This window comes from Diprion similis, chromosome 4 (genome assembly GCF_021155765.1).
Source record: "Diprion similis isolate iyDipSimi1 chromosome 4, iyDipSimi1.1, whole genome shotgun sequence".
Lineage (NCBI taxonomy): Eukaryota > Metazoa > Arthropoda > Insecta > Hymenoptera > Diprionidae > Diprion > Diprion similis.
Window position 1 is genome coordinate 12,694,520 of NC_060108.1, and position 16,983 is coordinate 12,711,502.

Sequence of the window (16,983 nt, forward strand, 5' to 3'; positions counted from 1 at the left end):
GCAAGCGATTACATGCCTTCTCAAGCAAGCGGGCATGCATCAAAGCACACAGTATCAACGTCGCAAGCATTCAATCAATCAATCCCTGTTTTTGGAAGAGCTCCTCGGCTGAGATGTTCTCCTGATACCAGGAGTAATTTTTCGCTGAAATTTCTCCGATTTGCTTAATTCTAAGTGGCTGTAGCACGTAAGCAAGCGATTACATGCCTTCTCAAGCAAGCGGGCATGCATCAAAGCACACAGTATCAACGTCGCAAGCATTCAATCAATCAATCCCTGTTTTTGGAAGAGCTCCTCGGCTGAGATGTTTTCCTGATACCAGGAGTAATTTTTCGCTGAAATTTCTCCGATTTGCTTAATTCTAAGTGGCTGTAGCACGTAAGCAAGCGATTACATGCCTTCTCAAGCAAGCGGGCATGCATCAAAGCACACAGTATCAACGTCGCAAGCATTCAATCAATCAATCCCTGTTTTTGGAAGAGCTCCTCGGCTGAGATGTTCTTCTGATACCAGGAGTAATTTTTCGCTGAAATTTCTCCGATTTGCCTAATTCTAAGTGGCTGTAGCACGTAAGCAAGCGATTACATGCCTTCTCAAGCAAGCGGGCATGCATCAAAGCACACAGTATCAACGTCGCAAGCATTCAATCAATCAATCCCTGTTTTTGGAAGAGCTCCTCGGCTGAGATGTTCTCCTGATACCAGGAGTAATTTTTCGCTGAAATTTCTCCGATTTGCTTAATTCTAAGTCGCTGTAGCACGTAAGCAAGCGATTACATGCCTTCTCAAGCAAGCGGGCATGCATCAAAGCACACAGTATCAACGTCGCAAGCATTCAATCAATCAATCCCTGTTTTTGGAAGAGCTCCTCGGCTCAGATGTTCTCCTGATACCAGGAGTAATTTTTCGCTGAAATTTCTCCGATTTGCTTAATTCTAAGTGGCTGTAGCACGTAAGCAAGCGATTACATGCCTTCTCAAGCAAGCGGGCATGCATCAAAGCACACAGTATCAACGTCGCAAGCATTCAATCAATCAATCCCTGTTTTTGGAAGAGCTCCTCGGCTGAGATGTTCTCCTGATACCAGGAGTAATTTTTCGCTGAAATTTCTCCGATTTGCTTAATTCTAAGTGGCTGTAGCACGTAAGCAAGCGATTACATGCCTTCTCAAGCAAGCGGGCATGCATCAAAGCACACAGTATCAACGTCGCAAGCATTCAATCAATCAATCCCTGTTTTTGGAAGAGCTCCTCGGCTGAGATGTTCTCCTGATACCAGGAGTAATTTTTCGCTGAAATTTCTCCGATTTGCTTAATTCTAAGTGGCTGTAGCACGTAAGCAAGCGATTACATGCCTTCTCAAGCAAGCGGGCATGCATCAAAGCACACAGTATCAACGTCGCAAGCATTCAATCAATCAATCCCTGTTTTTGGAAGAGCTCCTCGGCTGAGATGTTCTCCTGATACCAGGAGTAATTTTTCGCTGAAATTTCTCCGATTTGCTCAATTCTAAGTGGCTGTAGCACGTAAGCAAGCGATTACATGCCTTCTCAAGCAAGCGGGCATGCATCAAAGCACACAGTATCAACGTCGCAAGCATTCAATCAATCAATCCCTGTTTTTGGAAGAGCTCCTCGGCTGAGATGTTCTCCTGATACCAGGAGTAATTTTTCGCTGAAATTTCTCCGATTTGCTTAATTCTAAGTGGCTGTAGCACGTAAGCAAGCGATTACATGCCTTCTCAAGCAAGCGGGCATGCATCAAAGCACACAGTATCAACGTCGCAAGCATTCAATCAATCAATCCCTGTTTTTGGAAGAGCTCCTCGGCTCAGATGTTCTCCTGATACCAGGAGTAATTTTTCGCTGAAATTTCTCCGATTTGCTTAATTCTAAGTCGCTGTAGCACGTAAGCAAGCGATTACATGCCTTCTCAAGCAAGCGGGCATGCATCAAAGCACACAGTATTAACGTCGCAAGCATTCAATCAATCAATCCCTGTTTTTGGAAGAGCTCCTCGGCTCAGATGTTCTCCTGATACCAGGAGTAATTTTTCGCTGAAATTTCTCCGATTTGCTTAATTCTAAGTGGCTGTAGCACGTAAGCAAGCGATTACATGCCTTCTCAAGCAAGCGGGCATGCATCAAAGCACACAGTATCAACGTTGCAAGCATTCAATCAATCAATCCCTGTTTTTGGAAGAGCTCCTCGGCTGAGATGTTCTCCTGATACCAGGAGTAATTTTTCGCTGAAATTTCTCCGATTTGCTTAATTCTAAGTGGCTGTAGCACGTAAGCAAGCGATTACATGCCTTCTCAAGCAAGCGGGCATGCATCAAAGCACACAGTATCAACGTCGCAAGCATTCAATCAATCAATCCCTGTTTTTGGAAGAGCTCCTCGGCTCAGATGTTCTCCTGATACCAGGAGTAATTTTTCGCTGAAATTTCTCCGATTTGCTTAATTCTAAGTGGCTGTAGCACGTAAGCAAGCGATTACATGCCTTCTCAAGCAAGCGGGCATGCATCAAAGCACACAGTATCAACGTCGCAAGCATTCAATCAATCAATCCCTGTTTTTGGAAGAGCTCCTCGGCTCAGATGTTCTCCTGATACCAGGAGTAATTTTTCGCTGAAATTTCTCCGATTTGCTTAATTCTAAGTGGCTGTAGCACGTAAGCAAGCGATTACATGCCTTCTCAAGCAAGCGTGCATGCATCAAAGCACACAGTATCAACGTCGCAAGCATTCAATCAATCAATCCCTGTTTTTGGAAGAGCTCCTCGGCTCAGATGTTCTCCTGATACCAGGAGTAATTTTTCGCTGAAATTTCTCCGATTTGCTTAATTCTAAGTGGCTGTAGCACGTAAGCAAGCGATTACATGCCTTCTCAAGCAAGCGGGCATGCATCAAAGCACAGAGTATCAATGTCGCAAGCAGTCAATCAATTAGTCCCTGTTTTTGGAACACTTCCTCGGCTTAGATGTTCTCCCGATACCAGGAGAAATTTTACGCTGAAATTTTTCTGGTTCGCTTCATGTTAACTGGAAGTTTTTAAACAATCTACTTGTTCAAGATGTTTTCCGGATACCAGGAGCAGTTTGACGCTAAAGTTTCTCCGATTCGCCTAACTCAAATTGGAAGTAGCGTGTAAGCAATGTTTGCAATAGTAAATCCATTGCAAGTAAAGGAAATACGTTGTACGGGACGGATTGGGATATTTTGTAGATAATTGAAACAACCATTTGGGATCATGAAATTTCAATTTATTTTTATGATTATTTCAACATATTAAATTCGTGTATTTTCATTAGTACTCCAAAGCTCATTTCACAAACTTCAGGTGATAATGTTTGTTGTTTATGTATAATATTCTGTATTATATATACCATACCATATTCAACTATAATACGTATTTATTTATACATTATACAGTTACACATTCATGTATATACCATTCTTACAATGATTATTATTATATCTTACATTTTCTAGATGCACAAATATTACATGTGTATGGTATAGTAATAACTTATACAGTTACACATTCATGTATGTACCATCATTACAATTATTATTATTGTATCATACATTTTCTAGATAGATAAATATTACATGTGTATGGTATAGTAATAACTGGCAGTACAACTTTTAACAGTAATGGCAGTAATAACTTTTTTGGTCATTTTCAGAACCGAAAATTTTTCGTCTCGGAATTGATTCGTATGACCATCTCTAGAATAATTCGACCCCCAAGAACTCAAAAAGCACATGAAAAAGAGCGTAGGACCAACAACAGAGAAATGAGGACGAAAATGAGCAGTTTTTCGCCTGTAACTTTTGATCCGTTGCTCGCAGCGTATTGGGACTGCGCTCAATCGATTCCTCTCGCAAAATTACGTCGGAATAGTGCCCGATAGAATTAATTGCAGCACTTTCCAAAGTCGTCGAAATTTTCGCCAAAAATCCAAAGGGGTTAGCCTTACTTTTTTTGCGATTTTTGGAGCCGAAAATTTCTGGTCTCCGAATTAATTTGTATGACCGTTTCTTGGCTAATTGGAACCCCAGGAACTCAAAAAACACATTGAAAGAAGCGTAGAACAGACAGCAGAGAAATGACGATGAAAATCTGCAGTTTTTCGGCTGTAACTTTTGACCCGTTAATCGCAGCGTATTGGGACTGCGCTCAATCGATTTCTCTCGCAAAATTACGTCGGAATAGTGCCCGAAAGAATTAATTGCAGCACTTTTCAAAGTCGTCGAAATTTTCGCCAAAAATCCAAAGGGGTTAGCCTTACTTTTTTTGCGATTTTGGAGCCCCAGGAACTCAAAAAACACATTGAAAGAAACGTAGAACCAACCGCAGAGAAATGACGATGAAAATCTGCAGTTTTTCGGCTGTAACTTTTGACCCGTTAATCGCAGCGTATTGGGACTGCGCTCAATCGATTTCTCTCGCAAAATTACGTCGGAATAGTGCTCTAAAGAATTAATTGCAGCAATTTTCAAAGTCGTCGAAATTTTCGCCAAAAATCCAAAGGGGTTAGCCTTACTTTTTTTGCGATTTTTGGAGCCGAAAATTTCTGGTCTCCGAATTAATTTGTATGACCGTTTCTTGGCTAATTGGAACCCCAGGAACTCAAAAAACACATTGAAAGAAACGTAGGACCAACCGCAGAGAAATGACGATGAAAATCTGCAGTTTTTCGGCTGTAACTTTTGACCCGTTAATCGCAGCGTATTGGGACTGCGCTCAATCGATTTCTCTCGCAAAATTACGTCGGAATAGTGCTCTAAAGAATTAATTGCAGCAATTTTCAAAGTCGTCGAAATTTTCGCCAAAAATCCAAAGGGGTTAGCCTTACTTTTTTTGCGATTTTTGGAGCCGAAAATTTCTGGTCTCCGAATTAATTTGTATGACCGTTTCTTGGCTAATTGGAACCCCAGGAACTCAAAAAGCACATTAAAAAAAGTGTAGGACCAACAGCAGAGAAATGAGGACGAAAATGAGCAGTTTTGGGCCTGTAACTAGGCCTAGTTACATGCCCTAAAAATATCTATTACCGATACTTGTTGATTCATCGTTAAATTACAGTTTCAGCTACAGTGTTTTATACGATTTTGAGTATTCCGGAGGTTCCGGTCGGGAGCAATAGTGCAAAACGATTCTAAAAATCAGAGTTTTCGTAATCTGCAAATTAAGGCTAACCCCTTTGAATTGCTGGTGGAAATTTCGACGTTCTGAAAAGTGCTGCAAACAACTTTCTCATGTATTATTCCAACGTAATTTTGCGAGAGTAATCGATTAGGTGCAGTCCCAATACGCTGCGAGCAACGGAAAAAAAGTTACAGCTGGAAAAAGGAAACGTTCGTTTCGTGATCTTCCTGCTGCCAACGTTTTGTTTGTAATTTTTCCGTTGATGATTCCATGCAATTCTGGCAGAGTTTTTTGAGTTCCTGGGCGTCCAATTGATAAAGAAAGACCCATACAAATCGATACCAAGTCGAAAAATTTTCGGCTCAAATAATCAGGAAAAAAGTAAGGACAACGTTGTTAAGGGGGCGGCGGGGTGTGCATATTATACGCTACTTAACACTAGAGTCAATGCAACGGCGTCATTCTGGGCATGAAAAAAGGTACGCAAGGTGTGTTCATCAAATAATTATCCAGCACCGCGTAAAGATAGATATACTTGAACTTTCCCAATTTTCTCCAAGATACTCTTAAAAAACTAAGACTGGGAACCAAAACTACTTCAAATGAAAAAAAGGGTCAAGTCATTTTGCATGACGAGTTTCCTTCTCAACTGTTCTATTAATGATGCCATAATTTGCCAACTCAATTTAATTCTCTTTCCTAAGTAGCGAGAAAAGGCATCCGAGCAGGTAATCGAATCCTCAACAATGCTGATGAGTTGCACACATTTTGTTTCTTTATTTTTACATCTACATCCCCATTTTCAAATCTCTCACACCGTTGCGAAGATCATATATTTCTCAAACGAATGTAACGTTCGACGCTAATACTTTAGTCACATTCGTGACACATAATTCACGGCCAGAAAGCACGGTTCAAAAGTTCACAAAGATATAATGTATAAAAAAAGAAGGCCTAACGAAAAATGGCTAATTCAAAAATCACACTGGAAGATTATATATTTGGTCCTCTAAACATGTATCATACAGACAACATACAATATTTTTCTAAATCACTAAACATTTGTATATCACATTAAAGGATAATTTAATTTCTATTACATGGCTTACGTGTGCTGCGTACGCAGTGTCGATAGTTAGGGCATAAGCCTGCACGTTTTTTTGACGCTCGTCCATATTCGTATTTATAAATACTTTAAATTTGTGCACAATCGCGTAAATATTATCGGAAGTAGTTTAATTTCTCCTGAACTGCTTGCGGCTGCAAATATGCAATCACACATATTTACTTTCGTTAATTTCAACATGAAACACTTCTACACATAATGTATTTATTATTTTGAAACCATGTCACAAAACATACCGGGTCGAGGAAAAAAAATTAATCAGGAATGTACAAATGTTATGGAACTAGCAAGGAAGGTATCCCATGTCGATCTCTCCGATTTAATTTCTTTCGTAATACGTTATAGTAAACTAAAAACTAAGCCACACGTAGTTTATTTTATCCGACATTAAATACTTTAAGGGGATTAAACCACCCTCCAAACTAAGGCACGTCAAGGGGCAATTTGGCAACTTCACCCACAAGAACATAATGGTCCTTAACCAATGTAAGTGGAAAAGTTTTCTAACAACGAGAAATGGAAAATTTAATTTTTTCCATGCCAAAAAAAAAAAAAAAAATGCCAAATTACCTCTCGACGTGCTTTACTTTGGAGAATAGTTTCACCCCCTTAAAGTGTTTGATGGCAAATGAAAAAAAATACGCGTCGCTTAGATTTTAGTACATCGACCTGGGATACCTTCCGTGTAAAATCTTCTTTCCAACTTTGTTTCAAATGATCGTAGGTACGTGAGATTTTTTTTCTCCTTTTGAAAATCTTGGATTCCCTACTTCTGCGCGCCACGAAGACAATGTTGGCGAAAATGAAAGGAAGGTGCCATACCCGTCGCGAATGCTATATATTCGTATTTACTTCCACGATTACGTACATCTTATATTCGTATTTTGTATAGCGTAAGTCTATTTGATCATGGTCCGCATTAGAATTTTTACACAACATACAATAACTTTTCTCACTATACGATAATAGTAATAATAATAACATATCGTCAGATGTTCTCTTGAAACGTTCAACATGTATATTAAGAATAATAGTTCACGACATTTATCTCTTCATATATTTGTATAATTATATATTATATGTGTATAATATAATACTTATACATTTACTGTTTAATTATGTTTCTTGCTTGCATTCGTATGCAGGTACTTAACTATACATTTAGGAAAAATCTGCAATTAATACCGATGGTATTCATATAACAAATTTGAATAAATAGAACTGAAAATAATCATCTCTTGTACGGCCGCAATTAAATAAAGCCTTAAAATTTTTAACTGCGTCATAATTTACAAAATTGAAATCAACAGAGATCATATATTTCATAATTATAAAATTATATAAGATGAAATTGTTTTTCAATTTTTTTTTGCATCAGGATTTTTTCAAGAACGTACAAATACGCCAAAATAAATTCATGGGTATAACGTGTGGTTATAGCGACGCAGTACTAATTGTTTTGGTATTTTTCTTCGTAGTTTATGAAGTATAATAAGTTCACGATAATTTTTATGAAGTATATCCTTAAGTTGAGTAATTTATATAATTAGGCGATATTTTAAAACGCACCGTTATTCTGTATTCATTACATAACTTCGTTACACGTTAGTGCCGAGAAATCGACTTTCGAAGATATAATATCAATTCTCACAGCTCAACTCAATATTCTTCATATCGAAAAATATCTTACTTATACATTCAGATACGTATCTCACTTTTAAATTTCCAACCTTGCAACAAACGACAGCAGATGTAATTACGTAACTAAGAGTCATTATTCTTCGAGGCATTTTTCAATTTTGAATATTTCTTTAAGTTATAGAAAAAAAGGTTTTCTGAGTTCTAGTTCTGTTCTTTATAGGCCTTATTAAGGTTGAAAAAATTCGTTCGCGTAAAGGGTACTTTGTATTTATTGAAGTCTACTTGATTAACTTCAGTCGCATATTGCAAACATTTGTTTCCACAAATTTCCTTTGATTTCACAATATTTTACTTTTCAAGCCTCAGAATATTACAGGAGTATAATTTAATCATGTAATTGAACTTTTACTTGAAATCAACCTTTGTCAATCGACACGGTTGAATGTTTACAAAGTTTTTTTTGATTACTAAGAAATACTATTCGACCCAACAAAAAAGTGTTTAGAACAATGACTTGTGTTATCAATTGAAACTAAAGATATTTGATTTTTCACGTTTAACAATGGGTTAAGTAAACAATTTGCAATTGCATATCGTAATCCGCGTCCTTATATCTTTATACAATTGAATTTTTAAATACGCTGCGTATATTCAAGTTAGTATGTATGTTTCTTTTATTGCTTTTCGATATCATCGATTCTTATCAACATTCTTTAACGGTCTATATTTGAATTTTTCATCTCATTCCAAACATTTGCATTAGAATGTCGCGTACAGAAATACATTCGCATCCATCCTCTTTCTTCAAGTATTTGTAAATGACTATTCTGCAAACGAATAATATACATTTTTTACGTAACAGATAAAATATATGACACTCGTCATAATATTGCTTAAATACTACTTACAGTCTAACACGGTATATTATATCTTTTTTTTTTGTATTATAGTTCACAATAAACACGGTGTACGCTCCAACTGAAAAAAGTATGGAAATTTATTTTCCTTTATCTCCGTGTACACTTGTTTCAGTAATTTTTTCCACTCTTATGCACTTAACGATTTCGATTTTTTATCAACGGAAGCAAAGTTGGTGAGTCAAATAATAAGTCGTGTTTATAATCGTGAACAAATGAATCCGCGTTCGTAATTTTACAAATACCGTGTGTATTACTGGTTCTAATGTTTTTGTTTGTTTCTCTTTTTTCATTTCTTCAATATTTTTATTAACATCAAATTTACATGCTACTGTATGTTTTGTATGTCGTTAGGACAGTCTATGTTGTACGTCTAAAACGTTTATGTAAATTTCTATATCAAATATAATTATATAATTATAATATGCTTACTCGATTAACATTTATGTAATATAATATTATAGGTATCATACGTAGGTGTAATTGTGTTATACATAATATCATCGTGTATAATTGTTTCAGTATAATCGTTATTTCTATCCATGAATCTTGGAGGGAGAAAAATTATTCACAAACCTCAATGATGAATAATAATTTAAAAAATGACTCTGCGAATTTCTTGAATAAAATTAAGAAAAAAATCATGGCAGGATATTTCGAAAGTATGATTGTTTGCTGTAAATCTAATTGGACAGTTATTGAAAACAACGAGATCAAAATCTAGCGCAAAAAGTCACACGAGATTATAAAATATATAGTAAGAGTATTGAATTTATGAGAATTTTTCTTTTATCCTGTTATATAACTTTTCAGGCGACGTATAAGAAATAGAAAGAATACTTGACGAATTTAAAAAAAAAAAGTAATTAACCCCCCAAGCGATTTATCGATCAGAATATCCCGTTTTTTATATTATGCATATTGTATATAATATATACTTTATACAGCGATTTCGTCGTAAATTATATAAAACATTTTGCGTGTTGTATAATACTTGGAGAATTGCACGTAGAGCGTTTAGGGTTGCATCCGCCACCCGCGTAGATCAATTTACATTAGGCTGCAAAATGCGACACCGTGTTCGAAAGCCGATTGGATCGCTGTTGTTTCCATACAAAATGCAGCATCCGCGTACATCGTTGTCACACGTTGTTGTCGCGCACGACTTTCACTCTGAGATCTGAAATTAATATCGATTAATCGATTAGCGAAGGTACATACATACATACATACATACATACATATAATATAAAAGGTAAAATATCAAAGACACTGTAGTTTCATCTTCACTACAACGTTTGAAATTTTGAAAATGCTGAATAATTGTTCAACTGAATTTATCTTATTTGAAACGATCACGTTCTTCAACACTTTTTATTTTGTTCTGATACATAGATTTTCGGATTAACGGGCTCGCAGAAACAAATGTCGTCATAATCACCAAAATCTGGTCTTTGAAGCGAAATTTCAGGGTTAATATACATCCGACCAAAAATTATTTCCATACAATCGAAAAGTGTAGTTGATCTTATAGAGCGTAGAAAACAATACGTTTCAGCAATGTCTAAGAAAAGGTTTGACATCACATTTTAAATCCGATTTACATAGTGAAATCATTTTGGAAAGATTGAAAAATGAATGTTTCATTGTTGTGGGTGAAAAAATTATCGTTCGATTGTGATTTATGCTGCATGAACTAAGTGCCACATCAAACAACGACAAGGAAATATGCCATTTTGAATTGAAAGGCTGATTTAATGATATTAGACCACGAATCATTTATTCTACTGATTATACCACATAGATGCTCGGATCCCTTGCTAATAACGGTTCAACTGACTTATTATGCAAGAAAGGATTTTTAACGTGTTACAAAAAGTATTTTGCCATTTCAAATTTTTTTTTTATAGATCTACGATGTACCAAATTAATCAATTAGTAGCTCTCATGATTCGATAAATTTTACTAATCTTCATCCACCGAATAGATTTAGCTATCTGTATGAAGCGATTTGGTTGAATTTCCCAGAGCATGTGCAATATTTCTATAATACCACGAATAATGTATTATTTCATTAAATCAACTAAATTGAAATTGAGATTTAGTATTTATAAGCATGTTTTTCGTTAATTTTGATTTTTACAAAAAGAAAAAAAAAAAAAAAAAAAAATGTGTTTCCACGAGAAAATTTTCTACAAAATGCTTCTGCAAATTCATTTTCTTTGAAAGAGCAAACATTTTTCTCAGAGTTTGCCATAAACTTTACAAATTATAGACGATTTTTTAAATGCCAAGGCTTATAATTGAGATGAAACTTCAATCTTTAGTCCATATGGAATAAATGATTATTTTCGAACCTTCTCGTATCAGTAAAGCAGCTATTTATTTTAAAAGAAATCGACGCAATGAATGAAGATGTAGATGAAAAAAAAAACGAGCAAAGGACAAAAAAATTATAAAGAATGATAGAAATAAAAACTATTTATAACGGTCATAGTTGAGAGCGAGCTGAATATATAATACCTAAATGTAATCAGTTATGTTGCAAAAATTGCGTAACAATTTTGAACAAATTTCATCACCACTCGTACTAATTGCTTTCTAATTATTCTAACCAATACGTGGATCGGTATTTATCTAATTTTCTCGGTTAGAAGGCTTTCTTAGATTTTTAACAGACTGAATAATCTTTTTAGCAATCGTACTGAAAAATTTATGTCATATTTTAACAATTTATGAAGAAAAAAACGCAGTGGCAGTCCCGCTTAATGAGGCTCTGCGGACTTTGTAATTAAGTGTAATAATGAGCTCACCTAGAAATCCTGGTTCGAGCTCGGTTGGAGACAACCGTTTGATCCCGCGATACTTGAAGGTTTGAGGCCGAGGTTGTAGTTTCGCGTTGAACCCTTTGCTGGTGAAGCCGTCCGGATGTATGATTATTGTTTTGCGCCTGTGCTTGCAAAGCTTGCGCTTTTACTTGGGCGTGAGCCTTGGCGAGCTGGTTCAAGTACTCTCGAAGATCCGGCTGGCTCGCTAAAATATTTCGACGAGATTGTTGCTGGCCGTTTCCAGAGTCTGACCACGGTGGTGGTGGCGTGTGGGAGCGAGAATTTATCGGGTAATTGTGGCACAAGTACTCCTCGTAGGACGGCGGAAGTCCCGACTGTTGGAAAAAAGCTCGTTATTACGGAGTCCAAGTTTTCATATTTTTCAAATCGATGATTGTTAAGGCTTTTAATGAAAACGAAAATCCATTTTGGGATTTTCTTTAGCCCCCCATGAAACGCAGTTAACTTTGAATTAAAATTTCGGTTACACTCGTTTCGTGACTTTAGTCCCTACGAAATACCTTTCAGGTATTGCTGGATCACCATCATCCATTTATTTGCGACGTTTTAAGCCACATTAAATCTGTTAAGTAAATTACACGCAGTATTCTTACAATCGATAGTGTTGCATGCAATTTTAAAAAATTGCCTCAAAGTATGGTGAAAGGTTCATTACACTGTTTCGAATTAGGGCGATATTCTTTTTTCTTTTGCTGAAACAGATTCTAAAGGAGAATAAGTAAGATTTTTTTCTTTTTCACACGACATTTGAATGAGGGCAAAGTCACAAACCGTAAGGCTTAGGGTGGTCCTTATTTAGGGAAGAAATTTATAATTTTTTTCTGTTCCCCTCTCATTTCAACTTCAAATAATTCAAAAATATGGCTTAGTTTTTTTTTCAGATTTTTGCCACCAACAATATGGATTTCCACATTCTTTTTTTTATCTAGAGGAAATGCGATTCAGATAGTAGCACTAATGCCCACTAAAACTTCGCAGTTTCTGATTTTTTTTTTAAACATTATTACTTTTACAATAAAATATATACTAAGAATGTGTCCGAAACACGTATATTTTGAATGTATACATATAATGTCAAAGATCTGAAAAAAATGAGGCAATGTTTTAAAATTATTTCAAGTTGATTTGGGGGGTGAGCCGAAAAAAAATCGTCAACGGTCTGTCCTAAAATAAGGACCACCCTAGCGAGGCTCCTCTTATGCTTGAACTGAAAATCTGATACTTCGGTAGGACTTTTAATTAGGAAAAACTGACTTGGATCTTGTTTCAGAAAAACAATATTGCTCTGACCTGGAACAGTTTAATGATCGTGTTTTTCTTTTTGCTCTCAAGTCCTTCGGAAGTAATTTTTACAAAATCTCACAAAACCGTCGGAATTAAGAATCTAATTGGCATACAAAACATGTCAAAATTCAAAGAACATTTATAAACTTGACTTTGTCTGACAAAAGTACCTACTTCAACTCGTGCTAAAACTTTGAACAATTCCTACCCTCCTCAAAGCGAGTATAACACGTGACTTGTTGTTCAAAGAAGTGAGTTTCGAGTACTCGAAGCGATTGAAAAGTACGCAGTTCAGAATACACACGGCACAATCGATCCTCGAACTCGTGTTTAGGGTGTAGATTAAAGAAAAAAAACCCATCCAGCTCTCCGGTCAATTTTAGGTGTACGGATGATTTCATTTCTCGGATGAAAGTTCTTGAAAGCTTAATCTGATCAACAGACTGCAAGGTTAAAAAAGAAAGACATATTTAATAATAACGAGGCAAAAGTTAAGACAATCAAAAACGCCAGAAAAAGAATGGAATACACCGAGTCATCTGATTTTCATTTCTTATAGAAAAATCTGCCATCATATTATTTATAAGATGCAGCTTGTATATTACATCACGTGTGTCGAGGTATACCATGTAAGAATATAAGCGAAGCCGGGAGGCAAACCGCGAATGAAATACATATATGTATCCGGAGCACTGAGCATATAAATTCACGTATATAGGTGTGTATACATATATACATATATACATATATACTATCCAAGAATCTTCCCCGTTCAGTGAGATGAAATGAAATTTTCTCTCTCAACCTCGGCGATGTAATGTAACCGAATTGAATCTGACCGCCCATTTTTGTCCTCGTCCTGTACACACGATCCGGGACGGCAATAAGGGAGCCCAGCCGTTGCTGGGTGGCAAAAAAGTGGAGCGATAAAGGAAAGAGCGAGGGGGGTTGGAAAATAAAAATAAAAAATTTTGAAAAGAAATCGGAGAAGAGATATTTCCTTCTCGGGCTGACGTACCCTCAGGGCACTTCTGCCCTTCGTAAGTGTCCCTTCGCGTTATAATATTTCAACAGATATTCGCATTCGCATAGCCTTTAAGTGACGCTGTTTCGTTTGTTTTTTTTTTTTTTTTTTTCTTATACGAGTCTACGTGTATAATATGATGCGTATATATATATATATATATATATATATATATATATATTATACATACATACATGTGTATATGTATGTCATATGTAAATTTACTTTATATTCGGAACAGGTATATACATAGGTCTGTATGTATTTTATAGGGGGTGAAAGCGATTCGAGAGGCATTTTACGTGCCTACGGGGCATTCCGTACCGAGTCAGTCGATGTGTTAACCCTGCAAATCATCTTCGCTTTTATTTTTGTTTTTTCTTCAGTTTTTCATCCACCACTCATTTTTCCAATTCTAAGATAAATAATGGAATTTTTTCTTTCCTAGATTTCAGATTTAGTTCAGAGATGTTCTTTGTCTAGGATTTTTTATACTTGTGGAAGATACGAATAAAGTACTTGTTTGAAATGTTTCGTAGGAGAGATTGCTTTAAATAAGAACAGTTTTGTACTGTTATCAAATTGTAAAAGGAATCACATTTTGGCTTGTTTAATTTAATCTCGTCTTGAAGAAATACGATTCAGTTCGGTTATACATTTTAGAATCGGTTGTACTGATGTAGACGCTTATGTACGGGTTTTCAGTTCGGTAATAATTTATGATAAACAGTATTTGAGAAAAGCATTGATTAAAAGAATCGAATTGTTCCAGAATATACCTACTTTCGATTGAAACTTAAAATAATGAAGATTAAAAATTATTATTATCGTTTTACTACCGAATAATACTTTTTGAACGATTCATTAGCATTTGAAAAATGGCAGGATTAGAACTAGGTTCAATGAATGAACTTTCTTGAAATTTGTTCTAGGGAAAAAAAAAACAAGAAAATGGTAATTCAATCCCACTTTTAAGAATAGGACACAGCAAATGATTGTCCGTTGAAAAAGAATGTAGTGAATAGTTACTACAACGATGGAAAATCAATGTTCATTCGAAGCACTGGAAAAAGATCCGAAAGGTCGACAATTGGAGAAAAAAAATGCGAGTGTGTTCAAGGAGTTTGAGAAACAGATATGTAAAAAATGGAGATTGGCGAAGAATACACGCATCTTTACGTTTACTTTTTGTGTCTGCATGTCACGTATTTTCGTTTTATCGTATTTGCTCATTTTTCGTTGTTTTTCCTATTTTTTTCGAGGATTAAGTATATGTATATTGTAGGCGTTAAACAAATCGCGTTATAGTTTGTATTTTTTCTTAAATATTTTAATCGGAGAGCAGAGAAGAATCTCAGGAGGTTTGGAATTATTTCCTCAGGCCTAATTAAAACTTCTTATTCATCGACATGGAATGCAAGAATTACTTTCAATGATATGACTAGGCTAGAGGTAATAACCTTTAAACTTTCTACATAATCTCCGTTTGCTTAATCAAAGAAAGGTGGACAAAATTACAGAATTAAGGAATATTTAATATTATAGAATTCAGGGCTCTTATAAATTAAAAGATCATACAATGAAGTCCTCGATTTCCTTTTGTATTGAATATGATTCGATATTTATTATTTATCTACCTGTGATTTATGAAATCTAAATCTTATTCCTTTTGAATAATTTTCTATTCGTTTAGGAATTTAATCTATTTTGGAAATATCGCTACACATACACTCGATCAAACGGGAGACTTGAAAGAGACAGATAGAGAGGAGACTTAGGTACACCATAAATTGTTCGGAAATAAATACTTTTTATAGAATAGAACAGACTTGAGAACTATCGTGTTACAACCGCTACCAATCTACAAAAGGGTATGGCGAAACAGCCTGAATAACGGAAGTACAAACAGATCTGCTCTTTGAATTCAAGGAAACAGTCAGAATAATCGAAGTACAAATTAATCTGGTTTTTGAATTTAAGGAAACAGTCAGAATAATCGAAGTACAAATTAATCTGGTCTTTGAATTTAAGGAAACAGTCAGAATAATCGAAGTACAAATTAATCTGGTCTTTGGATTTGAAGAAACAGTCAGAATAATCGAAGTGCAAATTAATCTGGTCTTTGAATTTAGGAAAACAGTCAGAATAATCGAAGTGCAAATTAATCTGGTCTTTGAATTTAAGGAAACAGTCAGAATAATCGAAGTACAAATTAATCTGGTCTTTGGATTTGAAGAAACAGTCAGAATAATCGAAGTGCAAATTAATCTGGTCTTTGAATTTAGGAAAACAGTCAGAATAATCGAAGTACAAATTAATCTAGTCTTTGAATTTAAGGAAACAGAAAGAATAATCGAAGTGCAAATTAATCTGGTCTTTGAATTTAAGGAAACAGAAAGAATAATCGAAGTGCAAATTAATCTGGTCTTTGAATTTAAGGAAACAGAAAGAATAATCGAAGTGCAAATTAATCTGGTCTTTGAATTTAAGGAAACAGTCAGAATAATCGAAGTACAAATTAATCTAGTCTTTGAATTTAAGGAAACAGAAAGAATAATCGAAGTGCAAATTAATCTGGTCTTTGAATTTAAGGAAACAGAAAGAATAATCGAAGTGCAAATTAATCTGGTCTTTGAATTTAAGGAAACAGTCAGAATAATCGAAGTACAAATTAATCTGGTCTTTGGATTTGAAGAAACAGTCAGAATAATCGAGGTGCAAATTAATCTGGTCTTTGAATTTAAGGAAACAGTCAGAACAACGAAAGTACAAACTGATCTACTATCTCAAGTGATTGCATGCATGTGTTGCTTATTACTGTGCGTATCTATGCCAGCTCTCTGTGCGTAAAATAGTTCCTCATATAGTGCGTAATACTGTTAAAAAGCCTTATGAATCATAATCTTTTATCCTTAATAAGTATCTATCAACCCTTTCATTTATTGTAATGTCGCATTTTTTAAGGGTATGTTACGACTCGCTACATGAT

At 35.4% G+C, this 16,983-nt stretch overlaps 1 protein-coding gene across 1 annotated transcript in view; it reads right to left on the minus strand.

The window, feature by feature from the left end:
* Positions 1–9,789: 9,789 nt before the first annotated feature.
* The window catches only part of LOC124405127, a 28,845-nt gene continuing 21,651 nt past the window's right edge, over positions 9,790–16,983 (minus strand). Inside the window, exons 4-5 of the mRNA XM_046879778.1 lie at positions 11,651–12,000; positions 9,790–10,017 (exon numbers count right to left, since the gene is read on the minus strand). Of these exons, the coding sequence (XP_046735734.1) occupies positions 9,888–10,017; positions 11,651–12,000 (480 nt within the window). The 3' untranslated portion in view covers positions 9,790–9,887. The remainder of the gene's footprint in view (positions 10,018–11,650; positions 12,001–16,983) is intronic.